The 20439-nt window shown below is 35.8% G+C and overlaps 1 protein-coding gene across 3 annotated transcripts; it reads left to right on the top strand.

Moving 5' to 3' along the window:
* The first annotated feature begins 497 nt into the window (after nt 1-497).
* Nucleotides 498-19858, top strand: LOC130825487 (beta-galactosidase 9). Of its 3 annotated transcripts, XM_057690739.1 has the most exons (19): nt 499-848; nt 949-1044; nt 1143-1255; nt 1783-1849; nt 4332-4424; nt 4649-4792; nt 5033-5121; nt 5774-5879; nt 8828-8915; nt 9019-9140; nt 9815-10015; nt 11493-11725; nt 12576-12691; nt 15279-15376; nt 15466-15576; nt 15910-16020; nt 17957-18165; nt 18737-19082; nt 19480-19858. In XM_057690739.1, exons 1-19 carry the CDS (start codon nt 648-650, stop codon nt 19618-19620), a joined length of 2685 nt encoding a protein of 894 aa, XP_057546722.1. In that variant the 5' UTR covers nt 499-647; the 3' UTR covers nt 19621-19858. The 3 variants fall into 3 exon arrangements, with proteins under 3 accessions (XP_057546723.1, XP_057546722.1, XP_057546724.1); XM_057690740.1 differs by lacking the exon at nt 9815-10015 and having other exon boundaries at nt 498-848; XM_057690741.1 differs by lacking the exons at nt 499-848; nt 949-1044 and adding an exon at nt 1639-1696.
* The last annotated feature ends 581 nt before the right edge of the window (nt 19859-20439 follow it).

The following is a 20439-nucleotide window of genomic DNA, read 5'->3' as shown; positions in this document are numbered from 1 at the left end:
TCCATCAGTCCTACTACTCTTATATTCGATTTTACTTCAATTGTCAATATAGATGGTTACAAATACAATATTTGCATTTTGTGATTTATAGTGATTATGACTTGTATATATGAAACGTTGCAGCTATAATTTAAAAAAAAACTAAACTTTATGAATATAACTTATTAATAATTCTTTTCTTAAAAATAAGATAACCTTATTAATAATGATTTTCTTAAAAATAAAATAACCTGAGCCCATAGTCCACACCTCCGTATCAATCAAGTTTATAATGGCTAAAGTAAATTGCATTTGATAAATAAAACTGCTAAAAGTTGACTTTTACTATTACTATGGTTAACTATTCTTTCATTTTTGATTAACAAAGTAAAACACTGAAGACTTGTAGACGATATCGATGAAATATAAGTAAGTTCGGTACTTTAACTTGCTCTATTTTTCATTTTACTTTATTTCAATTAATTTATGTTATTTCTTATATACAAAATACAAATGGAACTAAATGGTGGTGAAGGAAGAGTACTGAGACATGAGTTGATACACCCCAAGTTCTCTCTTAAGGTTGACAACTTGACATCCAGCAAACTCTTACATTCCCCATTGTGCATTATCACTCACTTCCCAATCCAAATCCAAAACTTTTAAAAATGTCAATCACATTAATGAGAACTCCAATTTCACAGAGATGGTGCTTCCTCTTCGTGCTCCTTTCAATGGTGGAATTCTCTATCGGAAAACTCTTCTTCCATCCATTTAACGTTACATATGATCACCGATCACTTATCATCAATGGTCGCCGTCGCATGCTCATTTCCGCTGGTATTCACTACCCTCGCGCTACTCCCGAGGTCAATTTTTAATTTCTTTTCTCATTGATTTTATTTTACTCTTTTATTTGACTTTCCTGTTTTGAATTATTTGATTGATTATGTCATTGATTATATATAGATGTGGCCTGCTTTGATTGCTAAGGCAAAGGAAGGAGGTGCAGAAGTGATTGAAACTTACACTTTTTGGAATGGACACGAGCCTATAAAAGGAGAGGTTAGGGGATTTATTTATTTATTTTTATTTTTTTTGTATTTTTAGTTTTTCATCCCAATTATACTCCTTAATTTTTAAATTTCTAATGATTACTATAGTATAATTTTGAGGGGAGATATGACCTTGTCAAGTTCGCAAAGCTGGTTGGATCAAGTGGTCTATATTTCTTCCTTAGGATAGGACCCTACGTTTGTGCAGAATGGAATTTTGGGTATATTTCTTTTTTTCTGTTCTTTGTTATCATGTGTTACTCGTTTATCTCTTTTTGTTTGCCCAATTTCATCGTATGTTATTTGTTATTATCGTATACTTTTGGTGCTTATATATATAGAGGGAATCATCCTCCACTTATCCGAATCGGTGATGATGAAGGATCTTTCTGACTTGAGATATTTATGAGTTTGGATAAGGATGTTTGTTGATGTTATTCTATTTTCATTTCTTTTGGGATTGGTGTTGTCACATGCTTGATAAAACGTTTATGGGGAGTAGAGAGTATATTTAGTGGTTCAATGCTATTTTGAGAAATAAGTGTTGAGCATACTTAATACAGTAACACACATGCTATATACTTATTGTTTTCTTTGGCATCAGTAATTTAGGATATAATTTTGGTTGGCTCAATTTTTGGCGACCCATCTTTGTTATCAAGGTGTGGCATTGTTGTAATTTAAATATTATCCATTGCCTGTGGTTCCAAATGTGCTTTATTGCTAACTATTAGCTTGCTGTGTTCAGTGGCTTTCCTGTGTGGCTGAGAGATATTCCTGGCATTGAATTTCGAACTAATAATGCACCTTTTAAGGTAAGCATACTTGTGTTTATCAGCTTAGAAAGGATTTTATAGGTTGTTGACGTTGTAGGAATTTAGTTTAGTAAATATTTTAGGAAATGCTTTTTATGACCTTTAATGTAATTATTTTTCTTATTTCCTGTTTTAGTATCCTTAATCTTGTATAAGTAGGAACCTTTGTATTTATTAGCAATAAATACAAAGAGTATTCAAACCCAACAACCTTTACTACTTTTACCCATTCCGCTTTAATCTTTTCATGGTATCAGAGCCGTAAGGTTTAGATCTAGGGTCAACCTTATTTCGGTTCTCATCACTTACCTTTACTCACTTGTAATGGCCGAACAAAGCAATCATTCTACTAATCAACTCATTTCCATGGAACAAATGGAACTAATGTTTCAAATGTTCCAAAAAATCAACAAAACAGGAACCCAAACAGAAAATTCAAACCCACAAACCGTACATGTAACTGAGAAACTCAACTTTTATAACTGCACAAAATGGTGCAAATTGATGTACATTGCTATTGGTGGTCGAGGACGGCTCAATCACATCAAAGCCGAACCCGTACCACCCACAGACTCGGAGTACCAACAATGGGCTCAAAAGGATTCCATGGTTCTCTCATGGATAATAGAGAATATTGAAGGAGATTTAGTTAATCAGTTTCTAGATTATACAATAGCAAGAGAACTATGGAAGGGAATCGAAACTCTTTTAAGTGGTGGAAGGGATGAACTCGAAATCTTTGATTTGAGTTCAAAAGCTGCAACAATAAAGCAAGGTAAAGACACCATTGAAATACTTTTAGCAAATTAAACACCATATGGAAGGAAATAGATAGGAGGATTTTGAACCCTATGAAATGTGTAGAAGATATCACCTTGTTCAATTCATTTATACAAAGGCCACGTTTATATCAGTTTCTTGCCGGGATTAATTATGATTTGGACAAAGAAAAACGTGACCTACTCCATCAAGAACCTCTACCATCCCTCGACGCCGCATATGCCACCATACGACGTGAAATCACACGCCGAGGAATTATGGGTGGCGACTCATCATCGGGACGAGGTCCCTCAGGGATTGGTAGTGGTGTAGCCGTTCATCATCGGTAGGAAACTCCTCATCCCGGCGCGAAGATCGGAGTCATCTCAAATGTAGTCACTGTGGTGGCTCACGTCACACCAAGGATGGATGCTTTAAACTGATCGGGTACCCGGAGTGGTGGGAGGAGCTCAGACAACAGAAAGCCGCCACCAAGGCCACGGTGTCCCAGACCGGTGGCAAGGCTAACCTCATCACTGCTTTTTCCGGCGATCCACAACCACAACAAGAACAAAACATCAATGGCAAAGAGCCATTCTCAGGTAACAGAACAAGCAACAATGGCGGAGAGATAAAACAAGAAATAACCTAAAAAGGGGAAGTACAAAGTTGTACAGCAGAAAATCACATTCTGGAAAAATCATATTGTAAGAAATTAGAGGAAAGAGAAGATGGAAGAGTTAAAAGGGGCATGGGGAAGTCATATGGGAAATCAAATTCAGAACTAGGAATTAGTACGATTTAAGATGAAAATAGAGCCATGTCGAAAGCTCATTTTCATTCTGAGATAGTGTATATAAAATAGCCAAGTACCACTAGACTACATTTGGAACTTCTAAAGGTTGTTGATTGTTATAGACACACGCATTGCATTATGCGTGCATTTTTGTCCTCAAATTATAGTGCAAAGTCTCAGATGGGTCATGTTTGTGGTAACTTTTGTGAAACCATCGGCACAATCCTTTCAGATGGCTCCAACTTCAATTTCAAGCAAGCTCACCCTCACTCAACCTTTATAAAAAGAGCCCTTTCTAAAGTATATTTCCTGCTAAAAAGAGCGTCATAAAGGAGCACAAACATGGGTTGTTTGAAAATGATAAAGTAACACACAACTGATTTTCAGCCAGTCAATGCAAATGTTTTTGTGGTTGTTACGATCACATGGTGACCATAAAACCATTACAATGCGGTTGCTAGTGCGGCCCATATTTTGCACTATGTTCCAAATCTGCTTAGTAAAAAAAAGTTTATAAGAAGGTGGTATTTACGTCATCAATTGATTAATAGGTAACAACTTCAACTATAATGCAAAAGCTATTATAGTTTCAAATGATGTATTCATGTATCAACTACACGAACAAACTCTCCTTTTCGCCACTTTCTAGTGCTGTGTTGCACTGAATTTTAAGCAATGTATGGATTATATGTGTATGTATATATGTAATTTATGTACATATGTAATAAAAAAATTGTTGTTTGATGTAGAATGTTTCTTTCCAATTGAACAATAGTCACATCATTGATTGTGTGCTCCTTCGTTGTAACAATCATGATGCGTAGGATTTTAACCTCCCCTTTCCTTGTGTGTGCGGGGATTGGGGGGGTTAATATATTATAAAAGTAGCTGTAGATTCTGAATAACTTTGTTTACTTGGTCCTTCAGGAGGAAATGCAGCGGTTTGTGACAAAGATTGTTAAATTGATGCGAGATGAGATGCTCTTTTCTTGGCAAGGAGGGCCAATAATAATGTTGCAGGTTGAGTGACAATTTCTTCCATTTTAAATTTGGATACTAGGTATCTTCTTGATTAAATCATACTTTATACAAAAGCACAAAAGAAGGGACCCACTTTGTGCTATATGTAGTTTGAGTGATGAAGTTTATATGTAATGTTCAAAGTTGATGTTGTGATTGATTTAATCCGTCGATGAAGCCCAATTTTGTGCCATATTGTTTCAAAACTTTATTTATTTTTTCAGATTGAGAATGAATATGGAGATGTTGAAAGCTCTTATGGTAAAAAAGGACGAGAGTATGTCAAGTGGGCTGCTAATATGGCGGTAAGGCTTGGTGCTGGTGTCCCATGGGTTATGTGCAAACAAAATGACGCTCCTGATTTCATTGTAAGTTTATAGGCATTGATTTATTGCATGCAACTTTTTCCTTCTTTTTTAGGAGGGGAGGGGGAGGACAAGATTGATTGATGAGACTTATGATTGTTTATGAGAACTTTGCGAGTTTATGAGGTTTACAAACGCTACATAGTACATGAATTCACAATACTAACCCGTTTTCCTGAAAATTATGTGTTCTGTCATTCAGCTTGTACTTCATGTGGTTGTATATGTGTGACTGAAACACAGATTAATACTTGCAATGGCTACTATTGCGATGGCTTCAAGCCAAACTCCAACAAGAAGCCTATATTTTGGACTGAAGATTGGGATGGATGGTATAATCTTTATCTTCTTTAGTTAGTTTCATGCTTTAAAGCAACTTCACAACCTTTTATTTATTGTGTGGTACAAAAAAGTGTTTCAAGTACCTTGGCTAAGCTTTTCACAAGAGTGATAATTTTGACGAAGATGTTAAGTAAATTGCATTTAGACTAGTACCACTTTATGAGTCAAAATGTTGGGTTTTCATAACAGACCATTGTAGGAATATGTGATTTTTTTGAGGGCATGTTAAGATAAATAAGTAGATACATAAAGGATAATATTCGTAATGAAGAAATTAGAAGGGTCTCGAGGTCACGAATATTGAAGATAAAGTGAAAGAGAATTGTTACATTGGTTTGGCCATGTGCAAAGATCCACAAAATGCACATGTTAGAATTATTGAAGGTTGGAACTAAGATGGATTCAAAGATGACATGAAAAATTAGAATATATTGCACTTTTTTGGTAAAAGCCATAATACAAAACCAAGGAATTGCATAAAATGATACTAGTATGATATGGACCTGAAGACTTATAATAATTGGCCACCGCCAAATCTATGTGCTATGGAATTATTGAAGGGAAAAAGGGAAGCTTTTGTAAAAATGTAATGTGTTTGTATCCAATGATGCTTTGTGTTCTCATATGGCCTCATCTAATCAGGTACACTACTTGGGGTGGAAGATTACCTCATCGACCAGTTGAAGATCTTGCTTTTGCAGTTGCTCGCTTTTTTCAAAGAGGTGGTAGTTTTCAAAATTATTACATGGTAATATACCTAAGTCAACTATGCTTTTGTTGCAATGTTGTTAATTCTATTAAGACTTCCATTTTATATTATTTTAATTTTTTATGATGTAAGGGGAATACCCACTTTGAGCGGGAATGAAGGGGAGATCCCTCAGGATGACCTTGGTAGGAGTTCAACCCATTTCCCTTCCCTCGGGAAAGTTTGTCAATTGCGTCAATTTCCCTTCTTCCCTCGCGGAATTTTGTAGTCATGCTCACCTATTTGTAAATGATTTCACTTGCTACAAGAAATCAAGAATAGCACCTGTTTTGATTTTCATGTATCGAGTATTCATTTATTTACAGTCTTGTTATAAATGTTTCTATCTCTTCAATAATTGGTCTTAGCTTTCTCAAAGTAACTTGAATTCATGACCGACACTCGTGTAGACTGTTAATTTAGGCTTCTGGGAGAATCTTGAAAAATTGAAGTGGTTTGTGTCCACCTCTCGGAATTGTCCCAAGGGGTTTAGTTTGTTGAAGATTTCATGTAAATTTTCTTCTCTGGCATAATATACCTTTATATATTTGCTTTTGGAGCCATAATGTTTAGACCTTGTTCTTTTTACAACAACAACAAAGCCAATTACATAAATTTATGTATTAGTTTCAATGGTAGTCCACATGGATTCTTCTCTAATTATTTTCACAATCTCAATATGTAAGTCTAGATCTTTCATGTCCTTTTCCATTCCAGGCCTTTAAGTCATCTTCGCCCTCTTTTTAAGTACCTCACGCTCCAACTTTCTAGTTTCCAGCTTATCGGTTTGCTAATAACCCTTCTTTTCACATGCACAAATTATCTTATTCAATTTTCTTTCATCTTTTCTCCAATATTTGTAACTTCTAAACCCTTTCTTATATCTTCGTTTCAAATTCTATCCCTTAGGTATGCCCACTCATCCATTGAAGCATTCACATTTTCAGTACCCCCGTCTTCCTTCTATACTCCTTTCTAAAAGCCCAACATTATGATCCATATAGCACCATATAGTAGCGTTAGTCATTGGATAGAACTTGTCCTTTAGCTTTAGGGCCATACAACACACCTCAATCACATGATATTCGAGTTGCTGATCTCCATTTTTTCCATCCCAAACTCAATTCTATGGGTCACATCTTGTTGGATCGCTATTCAGAAATATGGACCAAAGATATTTGAAGCATCCACCTGGAACGATTTATTTTTGTTGTAGCTTCATAGTGCCTCTTGTTATTTGTGCTAAATTTACACTTCATGTACTCCGACTGGATTTGAACCCTTGTGTCTCCAACTCTTGTCTTTATTATTCTAACTTAGCATGTACCGTATGGCTGGTCTAATCTATCAAAACAATATCATTTACAAACAACATGCACCAAGACACGTCTTCTTGTATCAATAAAGTGATCTCATATAGAACCCTTCAGAAAGGAAGGGGCTTGGGACCGAGCCTTTACGAAATCCAATTGTAATTCAAAAATATTGTGTTACCGCTTCACATGTCTTAATATTCGTCTTTACTTCTCGATACATATCTTGCACTTTACCAATGTGTTTTCTTGGGAATACCCTTCTTTGTCATTGCCTTGTTGTATGCTTTTTTAAAGTCAATAAAAACCATATGCAAGTCTCTTTTTAGCCCTATATGCTTCATAAAATGAATTGCTTTCATTATTGATCTCTTTAGCATAAATCCAAATTGGTTCTCTGGTATGTTGGTTCATCTTCTCATACATTATACGTATCTGACACTCTTTCTCATAACTTCATAGTATGACTCATGAGTTTTATTCTTCGATAGTTGGAGCAATCTTGGAGATCTCTTTTGTTTTTGTAAATGGGTACTAGAGTACTTCTCTAGTCATTGGTCATCTTGTTTGTTCTCCAAATCTTGTTGAATAGATTAGTCAGCTAAGTTACTCTAATCGTTCCTAGGCATCTGCATACCTCAATAGGTATACCATCTAGCCACTAGCCTTCTTTAGCTTCATTCTTTTCAAAACCCCCCTCAAACTTTGTTTTTTGTATTGTTCGTATAAATTATCTATTTTAATCTAAGGGATTGCTTGTTGTGTCCCCTACAACATTTCCTTGTTCTCCATTAAATAGTCATCAAAATACTTCCTCTTTCGATCCTTAATGTTCTCGTCCTAAACTAGAAGGTTTTGATCCTTATCCTTAATACACTTTGCTACACCTATGTCATTAATTTATGCGTCCCTCCTCTTTGCCATCCTATAGATATCTTTTTCTTCTTTAGAATTTAGTCTGTCAAACACCTCTTTAAAAGCCCTTAGTTTCGCCTCGCAAACTTCTACTTTTGTCTTGTTTTCCATTTCTTTAACTTGGCTAGTTTTCCTCATTCCTGTATTTTTCTAATGCAAGATATCATTTTTTTTTCTTTACCTTGATAATGTCTTGACCTCTTCATTCTACCACATTGTATCCTTCTTACACCGGTAGTACCCCCTAATTCTCTTTAAGTCTCCTTAGCTATTCGATTGCAAGTTTTCATCTTTGTTAAGGTATCCTTCGTATCTGAAGTCATCTACCAATCAACTTTAACAACTTTTTCAGCGAAAACTTTAGCATTATCCTCGAAGTTTCAGGAGTAAGGAGCTTAGTTTAGGGCCAAGAAGTTCAGATGTAGGAGACATAAGTTAAATCCACAAAGGTCCACTAAGTTTAGGACTTAGGAAAATTAACAAGATCAGATAAGGGCTAATATGAGCTGCTAAGGAGAACGTAAGTCATGAATTAAGTTATAATATTGGAGGACCCTATACTCCCGGAGTACAATTTTCACGTCATTGTATTAGTCTATCATTAGCATGGTGAAGTGTCACAAAAAAAAGTATCATATAATATAGCCATGGTTTTTGCTGATGGAACTTGGAATAAGGTATCAACACCTAAATTCTAAATATTACGCCTTTTGCTTGTAGTATTTTGGTGGAACAAACTTTGGGAGGACAGCTGGGGGTCCATTCTATATTACAAGTTATGATTATGATGCTCCTATAGATGAATATGGTAAGTAAATCAATGTCTGTTATTGTTTTAATGAATATGCTAGCTGTCTTTGCTTCACAGGCCTGTTTGAGTTTCTTTGAAAATTTTAAGCCTTTTCATACAGGTCTTTTAAGCGAACCTAAGTGGGGTCATTTGAAGGATCTGCATGCAGCAATTAAGCTTTGCGAAGATTCTCTTGTTGCAGTCGACTCTCCTCATTATGTCAAGCTAGGACCAATGCAAGAAGTTCGTACTAGACTTTGACCATTACAATTTGTCTTAAGTATTGAAATTCTCCAGTTTTGCAGGGAGGATCTGTCGTCCATTTTTGTTTTCCCATGAAGCCAATAGTTAACCATCTTTTTCTCTGACACAATTATGGCTTATATCTATGATGCTCTGACACGATTATAGGATATTCAACTCGGGCAAATTCTACTTTCAAGGACTGGGAACAATTAAGAAGTCCAAATTGCACTTATGGACTCCATGATACCACTATACATAAAATTTATATATTTTTAAAGTTATATTTTTTATGTTTTCGAAATTGCTTTTAATTATCAAATGTAAGTAGTTATTCAAAATGAGCGTACCACTCTAAACTAAAAATCAGATGGTTGATTTTTTTAATGCCTTCCTTCCTCACTGTCAACTGATTCTCTCTCTCTTCCCCTTTCGAATGGTCTTATTCATCCTCTAAGCAAAGGACCTTAATTATTGGCATTATTTCCTGGTGGATTTTTTCGGGTGTTGAACCTCATTGTAGTTCCAAGCTTACAGTCTAAACAAAGGAAAGGTTGGATTTTTAGCTTTGTTTGGTTGTCACAAATCCATATCGATAACCTCTCTTAAAGCAGTTGTTCGTTTATGGTTTTTCAATTTAGTTAAGAGTGCATTTCATCTTTTGCATTTTTCAGGCTCATGTTTATCACAAACAAGGAAATGGAAGGTCAAGTTTTAGTGAGTCTGGAGATGGCAGTAGGTGCTCAGCATTTTTGGCTAATATTGATCAACATAATGTAGCTTTAGTGCATTTTCGGGGTCAGACGTACAAGTTACCTCCTTGGTCTGTCAGTATATTACCAGACTGTCAGAAGGTTGCCTACAACACTGCTAAGGTTTTGATTCTCTTAGGCATTTATTTATCCTGAAGTTAATCTGTCTGCCTGCTTCTATCTGTTTTACCGCCTTACCATTTTCACATATGGTCTCATTTTTTCTCATGGAATGTTGGCTTTTTATTGCCTTTTAATTACCACTCCTGACTAGTACATTGCCATGAGGCCCATGACCATACTTCATTTTCTCATTCTGTTGAAAAGTTCCGGGTGTTACTTTGTATTGCACATAAACCCATTGTATTTCTATGTGGCTCCACCTTTTTAGATGTTGGAGCTTTAGATGTTCAAGTCACATAGGATAGTAAAAGTGGAATTTTTGAAATACCTAAGCTAAAAAAAAAAATTTAAATAAATAAGCTAAGAATCAAACTTTAAGCGTGAAAGTCTCAAACCTATGGTTTGGAGCTGTTCGCAGTTACTAACTGCGAACAGGTCAAAAAAGACAAAATAGCTGTTCGCAGTTAGTAACTGCGAACAACTATTTTGTCTTTTTTGACCTGTTCGCAGTTAGTAACTGCGAACAACATGCTGCACAAAAATAGGTCAAAATAGCTGTTCGCAGTTACTAACTGCGAACAGCTATTTTGTCTTTTTTGACCTGTTCGCAGTTAGTAACTGCGAACAGCTCCAAACCATAGGTTTGAGATTTTCACGCTTACTTTTGGAAAAAGTTTGATTCTTAGCTTATTTATTTATTTTTTTTTGTTTTTTGCTTAACAACTTCAAAAATTCGTAAAAGTGCTGAAAAGAGGCAAAAGTTGGTCCAACTCGTTTTTTTTTTATAAAAAAATTTAATTTTCTATAGGCTTCAGACTGCGTTGGATGTAAATGGAACTGCTACAAAAGTATTTCGACAATGTATACTATATTTGGATAAGTTTTGGGGGGAAAGGAAGGAGAAAAAAATATCCCTTAATAACATGGAAGATGAGGAAATGACGGAGGAGTGAACTTTTGTGCTCTTATTATGCCATCAAACTTGCTCTAGCTCCATGAAAGTAAGAGCCTTACTGGACACTGCTGTCCACATCTCAAAATTGAAACATTTACAAGTAATTGTGTAAGATATAGTATGTGGACAGCTGCACAATCAAACCAAGACGATGTTATGTTTTGTAGTCATTAAATGTACTCTCAGCATTGAGGGATCACTGATCTGAGGTCATAATTGTTAATCTATGATCTTTAACCGAAGTTTTGCGCTGGGCGCTGACCAATGATCCATTGTTTTAACTTTAAAGTTTGGAGCGTGAGTGCGTGACAGTGTAGATTGACTTCTGTTTTTCTTTCAAATCTTCCCTGTTACGGAAAATGTTTTTTTTATTGGGAGATATTTTCCTTTATCCAGACTAATTGTGGTCCAAGCATAGAAAAGTTGTCTTTAGGCTTCTCCGCCTCTCCAGTTTCCCTCTAGAAACACATCATCAATGTGACAATACAGGGAACCCTTGTATATTAACTCTTTCTGTTGCAGGTTGGGGCTCAGACATCAATAAAAAGGCTAGATGATGATACACCTCATCTTTCAAACACACCTGTAGTACAGCAGCTGTCGCGTCAGGAAAAGGCCTCACTTGTTTCGGAAAGCTGGATGACATTAGATGAGCCAGTTGGATTATGGAGTGCTAATAATTTTACTGCACAAGGTATCTTAGAACACTTAAATGTGACCAAGGACTCCTCTGATTATCTTTGGTACTTCACCAGGTACTTTACCTTCATGATTATATATAGTTTGTTAAAATCTTGCTGCAAACGTTTAGAAATTAGTACAAGTAAACATGATTTCTAGTTCTTGACTTCACTTTTGCCGTTGTTAATTTGTCCTCTTTATTGGTGCTCATGGCCTTTGTCAATGCACTTCTTTTTCTTTGCCATACCATTCTTGTATTTATTCTTCGGACCTAAGAGTGATTTTTTATTTTCAAGCAGTCATTAGCGATTATAAAATTGCTACTCAGTCGTAAGCTTTAAGTAGTCTAGTTTACCACAATGTGCTGTTCTTTTGCTGTTTTGCCTCATCGTAAGTGTTTCTTTTATTCTGCTTAAGGAAAATAATGGTCCATTACTCCAACTTCTTTAAGTGTCTCCCACTTAAGCTCTCACTTAGGCTCTTACTAGAGAGGGGTTTCGGGGGTCAGTAGTACACAACCTGACCCTTGTGCTAACAAAGAGGTTGTTTATAGACAAACATCTTATGCAACTTCACATGACTAAATAGTGCACATGATCACCAATTGGTTGTTGGCTTGATATTCTATAATTCGTTAAAATACTCAAAAATTGAAGAAGTGCACTGCACATGATTTAATAAGTCATTTTACTAGTCCATTCTAATTCAAAACAAAGAAATAAAATTTTGGCCCTGGAAAGATTGAGTGTTGAAAACAGCTTTCAAGTACAGAAAAAAGAACAAAATTTGATTTAGAATATTTATCAATTTTCATGGATTTTTGATATTATTTTTTTCAGGGCATAAACAGCCAATCCAATTCTCTTATAGACCTTTTCGATTGTCTGATACCTGTGACTGAGTGACTTTGTAACTGCTTTATAGAATAAATATATCGGATGAAGACGTGTCATTTTGGAAGGATAACAGAACCCATCCAGCGCTTACAATTGATAGCATGCGTGATGTGGTGTATATATTTGTTAATGGAAAACTTGCAGGTAGTCTCTCTCTCTCTCTCTCTCTCTCTCTTAACTGTAGCAGAAAATTTTTATTGATGAAGGGAAAAGGGATTGCATATTGTTCGATAAGTGCGATCGGAAAACAAAACCCCCCTGGGCCCCTCCCCTTAGTAGGAAAATCGAACTTGAACCCTTTTCAAGATATTTTTGGTGTGCCCATGGCAATATCCTCATGTTAGGTGGACACATGAGGTATGTATCTTAAATTACATGTTTTTGCATGTATCTTAAAGCTAGCATAGTCGACTATCTAATGGAACAAACTCTCATACAAGTTATGCCAAACTGGGGTGGTTAATAGTTTCTAATATTGCTGGTATAAATTACATGTTTTTACTACTGACAAGGCTCGTTATAGCTCTGAAAAGCACCTCCAGCCACGGGGAAGGAGATCTCAAATAGGAAGAGGGCGAGATTCACGATAGGTCTCGATTTTCAAACAGGTGGGACTTGGGAGAAATAAAGTCAAACAACCTGAAAATATTTGGAAATCGAAATTCAAAACCTACAAATGGTGGTTCCTACAATTCTGCAATTGTTTTTCAAAAACTTGATAAAAGTGTTTTTTAAAATGATTTTACCAAACCTGTTTTAATTTTTTCCTAGTATTCGATTAATGAAACAGAAAACAGAATATAATCATTACGGGATGGCTCCTGATTTAATAAGGTTACAATTTAGTTTCTATGGTATTATTAACTAGCAGAGTGCATAGACTTCTGTCTAAATGGAAAAGAGCACGGCCCACAAGTTCTAGATGTGTAAATCCCATGCTTGATATGAAAATTTCAGAAGATAATATGACTTTAAGACAATGCTAAATTCAGATGTTGCCTCACATGATCACATCTAAGGCTCTGAGTCAGGAGACACAGTTTTGAAATAGAAGGTCTGAGGACTGGAATCCATTCTCTTGGCATAAAAATAAAGTCATGTCAATTAGGGAGAGAGATGATCTGAGCATGAGAAAAATTTGATTCTGAATGTTGCTTGTTGCCAAGACTCAATCTAACCTTATTCTTATTCCCAGCTTTATGTTTTGCTGAGGAATGGAAAATCAGGATACCTTTGTAAAATTTTTCTTGTGGAAGTATCAGTGCATACAAGAGAATCAACAGATATGCTACTTGCCTTTGTTTACTGGAAAAATGAATTTATCTAGCAAGGAGATATATGTGGACATCACCACCACCACCAAGAGCAAACACATAAAAAATGGTTTGATGGTCTAAAAATATGTGTTCCTCCCCCTAATTAGGCCTACTAAGTTTCTCTGATAACCGATTGAAGGAAAACCTTGGATCTACCTTCCTCTCCTAGGTCAAAGCGTCATATTTGATGGACATAACCAGCAATCCTAGCTCACTACAAGGAGTCAAGGAGAATCCTCAAAATCTGGTTAATTATGACACCGTCTATTCTCTTTGTTGTGCATCATTAACGTCATGTTTCTAGGTAAAACAACTACATTTAAAATTGACCCTTGCCCTTGGCAAAAATAAGTAATGATTTCATACTGTCAGTAAGACGTGGTGTACACCAACAAGTTTGTCCAAAAATCACCTTTATTAGGGCCCTAAGGAAATGATCCTTCTTTCGGATGAGGTTAGGCTGAGTTAAATCATTATTTCTTTAATAGTATGTGTGATTTGGAGTACATTTACACTGATATTGCAAGCTGATAATATCACATTTTGTGAACACTATGGAGAATGTTCAAAAGAGGAGGCCAAATTAGGCTTTGAATCCACATAGGTGTATTATGTGTATGGAGGGGGAGAGGATATTGATCACCTTTGTTTGCACTGTGATTTTGCGCGAGGCTTATGGGCTAGGCTTTTCAAATTTGGAGGTGAATTATTGATCGCTCCGGAAAAAAATAGATGACTTTCTTAATACCTTCTATCATGTTCTAGGATATAAGGGAGACCTTAAGTCTTTATGGAGGCATGGAAGTTGTGCGATCTTGTCAATTTGGCTAGAAAGAAACAGAAGAACTTTTTGTGTTCGAATTTTACCTTTGGATATCAGTTGGAACAAGGAGAAATTTCTAGCCACTTTATGGGTTAAGGCTAATGGCCTTTTTGAACATTACTCTTTTAATTATTTACACAGAAGTGATTGGAGTGTCTTGTAGTAGCTTGTGTTTGGTATTGTTGGGGATCTCTCATCCCTATTGCTGTACCCTTTTGCTCCAATAATACAATTTTTCGTATCAGAAAAAGATATCACATTTCGTTATCTTCTTGCTTCTTGTGGTTTGCTGAAGCAGGACCTTCAGTAGAAACTCTGAACGTTATTGATATATTTATCTTTTAGTTTGTCTAGTTTCATTGTCAAGTCCTTTTCATAAAAGAATATCAAGTTAATCAGGGGAGAGTGCTGCAAGCTTTCTACTTTCTATGTCATATGTTTTTGAAGTTTTTTGAAAATTTTATATCCTCAAAGTTGTGAAGACAATTCTTCAATCTTTTTTCCCTTTGGGCTGTCATAATCCAATTGAACTCAGATACACAGTACTTCTATAGTGACCACCAACAATTCAAACATGTATCTGGAACTGCAGGAAGTAAAGTTGGGCATTGGGTACGGGTTGTACAGCCTATCAATTTGCTGGAAGGATATAATGATGTGGCATTGCTGTCTCTGACAGTGGGTTTACAGGTTTGCTTAATTTTGTCATTCTGTGGACACGTTCTTGCAGAATTGATCCAATGGATGCTTATATGTTTCATGCTGCTTTTCTGTTGCAGAATTATGGTGCCAACTTGGAGAAAGACGGTGGTGGTTTCAGGGGCCAAATCAAGCTTACAGGACTGAAGAATGGAGACATGGATCTATCAAAATTATCCTGGACTTACCAGGCAATTCTCCATCTCTTTGATGTTTTCAACTGTACTCAGTGGTACTGTTTGGGTGTTTGATTATGAGAAATATTTCTTTGGTTTGTGCGTGAGAGGAAGTTTAGCCATTTCACAAACCTTTCCTTGAATTCATAACTTGTTCCTGTTTTCGAGTTTTTCCTGTACATGACCAAAAGAGGTGCAAATTTGCACGTCATATAAAAGTTTTTCTTTGTTGCATCATCAGTGTTATGTATCATCTACATCCAAAATTGTAGGTCATTTTCTTTTTGTTCTTTCTTGATAGTCCTTTATTACAGTAATTTTTGAAATGACCTTTCTTTCCCTCTCTAGGTTGGACTGAAAGGTGAAATGCAGGAAATATACACATTAGATGGACATGAGAAGGCAGCGTGGGTTGATTTGACGACTAATGGAACTAAAATCCCCTTAAGCTGGTATAAGGTATTTTAATTATGTGTAGATTGTAATACCTTTGAATATATTTTTAACAGATTAAATATTTGAATTGGGACAAAATAAATTAGAACAGCTGAAAGTTACGCCATGAAACATGTTATGAAGTTTCAAAGATGTCTGCTGCTCTTGATGTAGGTAACAGTAACTCATTTGTCTGTAAGGGAAGGAGCATTTGTGATTTGGATAGTAACAAACGAGCGCAATTTTTCGGTTCACTTGATAAGTTTATATTTTTGATAATGCAATACTCAACAATTATTACAACTTTTTACTGTCATTTAATTAATTGACATATTATCAAAACTTTTGATAAAGTATAATCTATGCTGGCAACACATTCCCACGTTGATTTGTGCTTATTCATTTGCCGACTCTATATTGTCGGAATTAAAGCTTTGACCTTTTTTGTTGTCGAGAAACTTATATGAAGTAAATAAGTTTAGAATATATCCTAATTTTTTTTCTAATCTTGTGGTTGCTTGTCATGAGTTTTGTGGAAGAGTTCTGAAAGGCGAAAGCTCTTCTTGTGACCTACCTTTAGATTGTCATAAAAGCTAAAATAGTAACTTGTAGCAGCTATCCAGTAATGTAATCTGTTCCACAAATTGGATAGGAAAAAAATACAAGTATTTTGAACAAAGGGGTTGTGTACTGTTCACAACAATAGCTTTTTGAGCATCTGCTTTCGTGCAACATAATTATATAAAGCAACTCAACCAAGACCATCCCTATAAATATGGAGGCAACCGTGATGTGTGAGCAACTATGACAATGTAGACCCTCAATTTATTGTATTAAAATTAGAAGATTTTATAATTGATAAATATGGAGAACAAACAAGATACCCAATGACTAGAGAAATACTCTAGTGTCCATTTACTACTTACAAGAACAAAGGAGATGCTCAAGATTGCTCCAACTATCGAGGAATAAAACTTATGAGTCATACTATGAAGTTATGAGAAAGAGTGATAGAGATATGTATGAGGAGGATGCTCCAGCATATAAGAGAACCAATCAGGATTTATGCAAGGGAGATCCATCATAGAAGCAATTTACCTTATGAGACAAATTATAGAGTATTATAATATGGTTTTATTGATTTGGAAAAAGCATACGATAAGGTACCGGGAGAAGTACTTTGGTGGGTAATGACAGTGGAATGTATTCCTTAGAAATACATTAATATAATGCAAGATATGCATCGAGAAGTATCAACGAATATTAGGACATGTGGAGGAACAACAAAGGATTTTCAATCACAATTCGCCTTCATCAAGGCTCGGCCATATTCTCTTTATGCAGCAGTACTAGATGAGATCGTTCGATCCATACAAGAAGATGTGCCTTGGTGCATATTGCTTTCGGATGACATTGTTTTGGTTGATGAGACCAAGGAGGGGGTAAATCTTAAGTTAGAACGATGGAAACAAGAGTTGCAGTCATGAGGTTTCAAATTAAGTCGAAGTAAGATATAGTACATGGAGTGTATCTTTAGTACAAACTAGATAACGTGTGGCGCTATAAAGGTAGAAGAGAAAGAAATCGCTCCGAGTGGATGCTTCAAAATTTTGGATCCATATTTTCGAGTAATAGGGACATCCAACAAGATGTTACTCGTGATGTGACATCCAATGACCAAAGCCATTCAACAAAGGGCTTGAGAAAGTGCAACAGGAAGGGGCGCGGAAAAAGGTTAGAGAGAATGAGACAGAGGCAAGTGCTTCCCTGAGATTGTGCGAGTGCTAGTGATGGGTTTTTTAATTTATAAGTTGTGTTCTTGATAGCAGCGTGATCCACCTCTAGTATGATTGCACATAATGTAGTATTCAAACATGCATTTCCTTGGTGCTATCAAATTATGCAAGGAAACTTTTTGGCAGATTATTAGGGCTGACTAATTTTGTTTATTCTGTAACAGACCTACTTTAATGCACCTGATGGACTGGATCCAGTTGCTCTTGATTTAAGAAGTATGGGTAAAGGCCTGGCTTGGGTTAATGGCCATCATATTGGAAGATACTGGACTTTGCTCTCTCCACAAGATGGATGTAAACAGTCTTGCGATTATCGAGGAACATATGATTCAAGCAAGTGCACAACCAACTGTGGGAATCCTACTCAAGTGAGGTATGCAGTGTGTTCTTCGGTAAACTTATTTTGAAAAAATTTATAGTCGTCTTCATACAAATTCAATAATGATCCACTTCTATTCTTTTGTGGTGGTAATTATGACTTGATGAGGCTACTATTCTGATTTCATTAATCATGGAGTATCATGCAGTTGATCCTCGTTGAAGTTTACTCCCTGTTAGACTTTTGAAAAGTTTGTGCTAAAGTTTTGGAATCAGGAACTCTATTTCATATTTTCAAGGTTATTGTGGGTATTGGAGGGAAAACAACTCAATTGACTGCTTTTTTTGGGGGGGAAAAGGAGTTCAGTTAATATTGTGGCCATGGTGATTTGCTTGTAAAGCATACACATGACCTCTTTTGGGTATCTGGTTTAGTTGGTGTCGCAAAGTACATACATAGCAATATACTCTATCATGCAAAAAATTGCATGGTTGCTTCTAACATAGAGATTATGAATAATTGTGTTTTTACATTCCTTTCTTTTACTAGGTGTTAAGGCTTAATGATCTTTCTTCAAGCTGTTTGGAATACCTAATTTTTGGTTTTTGTCTCGATCTATTTTCAGATACCATGTACCCCGTTCATGGCTGCAGGAATCAGATAACTTACTGGTTGTCTTTGAAGAGACAGGTGGAAACCCATTTGAGATCTCATTGACAACACATTATGCACAAAACATCTGTGCTCAAATATCAGAATCCCACTATCCGCCACTTTCGAGATGGTTGAATCATGGCTCTGTAGATGGACAGGTCTCTATCAATGACACAACACCTGAAATGCATCTGCATTGTGAAGACGGATATATAATTTCTGTGGTATTTGCCAGCTATGGGACTCCAATAGGTATCTGTCAAAAGTATTCCAAAGGCAGCTGTCATGCACCAAAGTCTTCCAAGGTGATTTCTAGGGTAAGTTTCGTAAAGACTTAACACATACTACTCTTAATCTGAAATTGCATATGGCTTGAAACTGGAACTTTGGTTGCCAAGGAAGTTTCTGGTATCAGAACAAGGAACTTTTTACGTACCTTGACCGTACAACTTTTAGAAGTCAAAATGATCAATTTAAGCTATGATAACTATCTCTTGTGACACACTCTCGTGTGATTGTGGCCTAATTACCTTAACAATCCTGGCTTTCAAAGCAAATGAGACAAATGTTTTCTTCTCCCCTCTCTTTGTATACATCTTAAGTACGAAGTCCTGCAAATTTTCAAAATTTTAGTTTTGTGATAGATTTTTGAATTAACATTCTTAAGAGAAAAGTTCTAACGACTACATTGCACATGCCTCATTTTCTCAACAGCTCTGCGAAGGAAGACAAACTTGCTCCATTAGAGTTTCAAATGCTGATCTCGGTGGTGATCCGTGTCGAGGGGTTGTTAAGACCCTCGCTGTTGAGGCAAAATGTGTATCATCACGTGTGGCAGGGTTTTCATCTTTCTAGATTTTCTAAATCTGCTTGTTCTAACCTGCGAATTTGTGTATATTACTCCTGTACATAATTTCTGTATACAACGAGAAGGCACCATCTTATGTATTTCCGGGCACAAGTCAATAATATGGTGCATACAGCACTTCTGGTCTGCGTGTCCTTTAAGAAGGTTTGCCTGTGTTGTATTTGTAATGATTTCAGTTGCGTTCACAGTTAATTTTATGGAATAATAAAACTAGTATTTGCTCAATCCGCTGAAAATAAACTCATTTGTTATTTAGTTTTAAAAAAATTCACCCATTAAGTATATTTGCTAATAAAGTAAACTCATCTTTTTATATAGCCATCTTCAAAAACTACTTTGTATGTCAAACAGTCAAAAATATATAATAGTTGAGTTTATTTTTAGTAATCATACAGAATAGGTAGGTTTATTAAAAAAAAGCAATAGTTAGGTTAAGTTTCAGCAAATTTAGCAAATGTTGATTTATTTTCGACGATTATTTCAATTTTAAAAGATTAAGAGTCTTAATTAATTTAACACAATATGAAGGTTGAAGATTAAATTTTGTCAGATTCTTATTTGTTGAGTAGCACTAAAACAATGAGACAGCACAAAGAAAATACATGGTGATAGGTCGTATAACTTATAACCAACAATGATACAATAGACTTTAAACAAAAAAATTCAAAGTCTGGTGAATGAACACTAGAATTGTACGCAAGAATTTTTGTGTCCGATGAGCAAAAAATGAGAGGAATGTAATCTAATCTACAAATTGTCCGTGCTGAGCAAGGATTCAGGAACAAGATTCGAATTTGTGACCTTTT

The sequence above is a fragment of the Amaranthus tricolor genome, chromosome 10 (assembly GCF_026212465.1).
Source record: "Amaranthus tricolor cultivar Red isolate AtriRed21 chromosome 10, ASM2621246v1, whole genome shotgun sequence".
In the NCBI taxonomy this organism is placed as follows: domain Eukaryota; kingdom Viridiplantae; phylum Streptophyta; class Magnoliopsida; order Caryophyllales; family Amaranthaceae; genus Amaranthus; species Amaranthus tricolor.
Note: the sequence above shows the minus strand (reverse complement) of the source record. Positions and strands in the feature narration are given on the sequence as shown.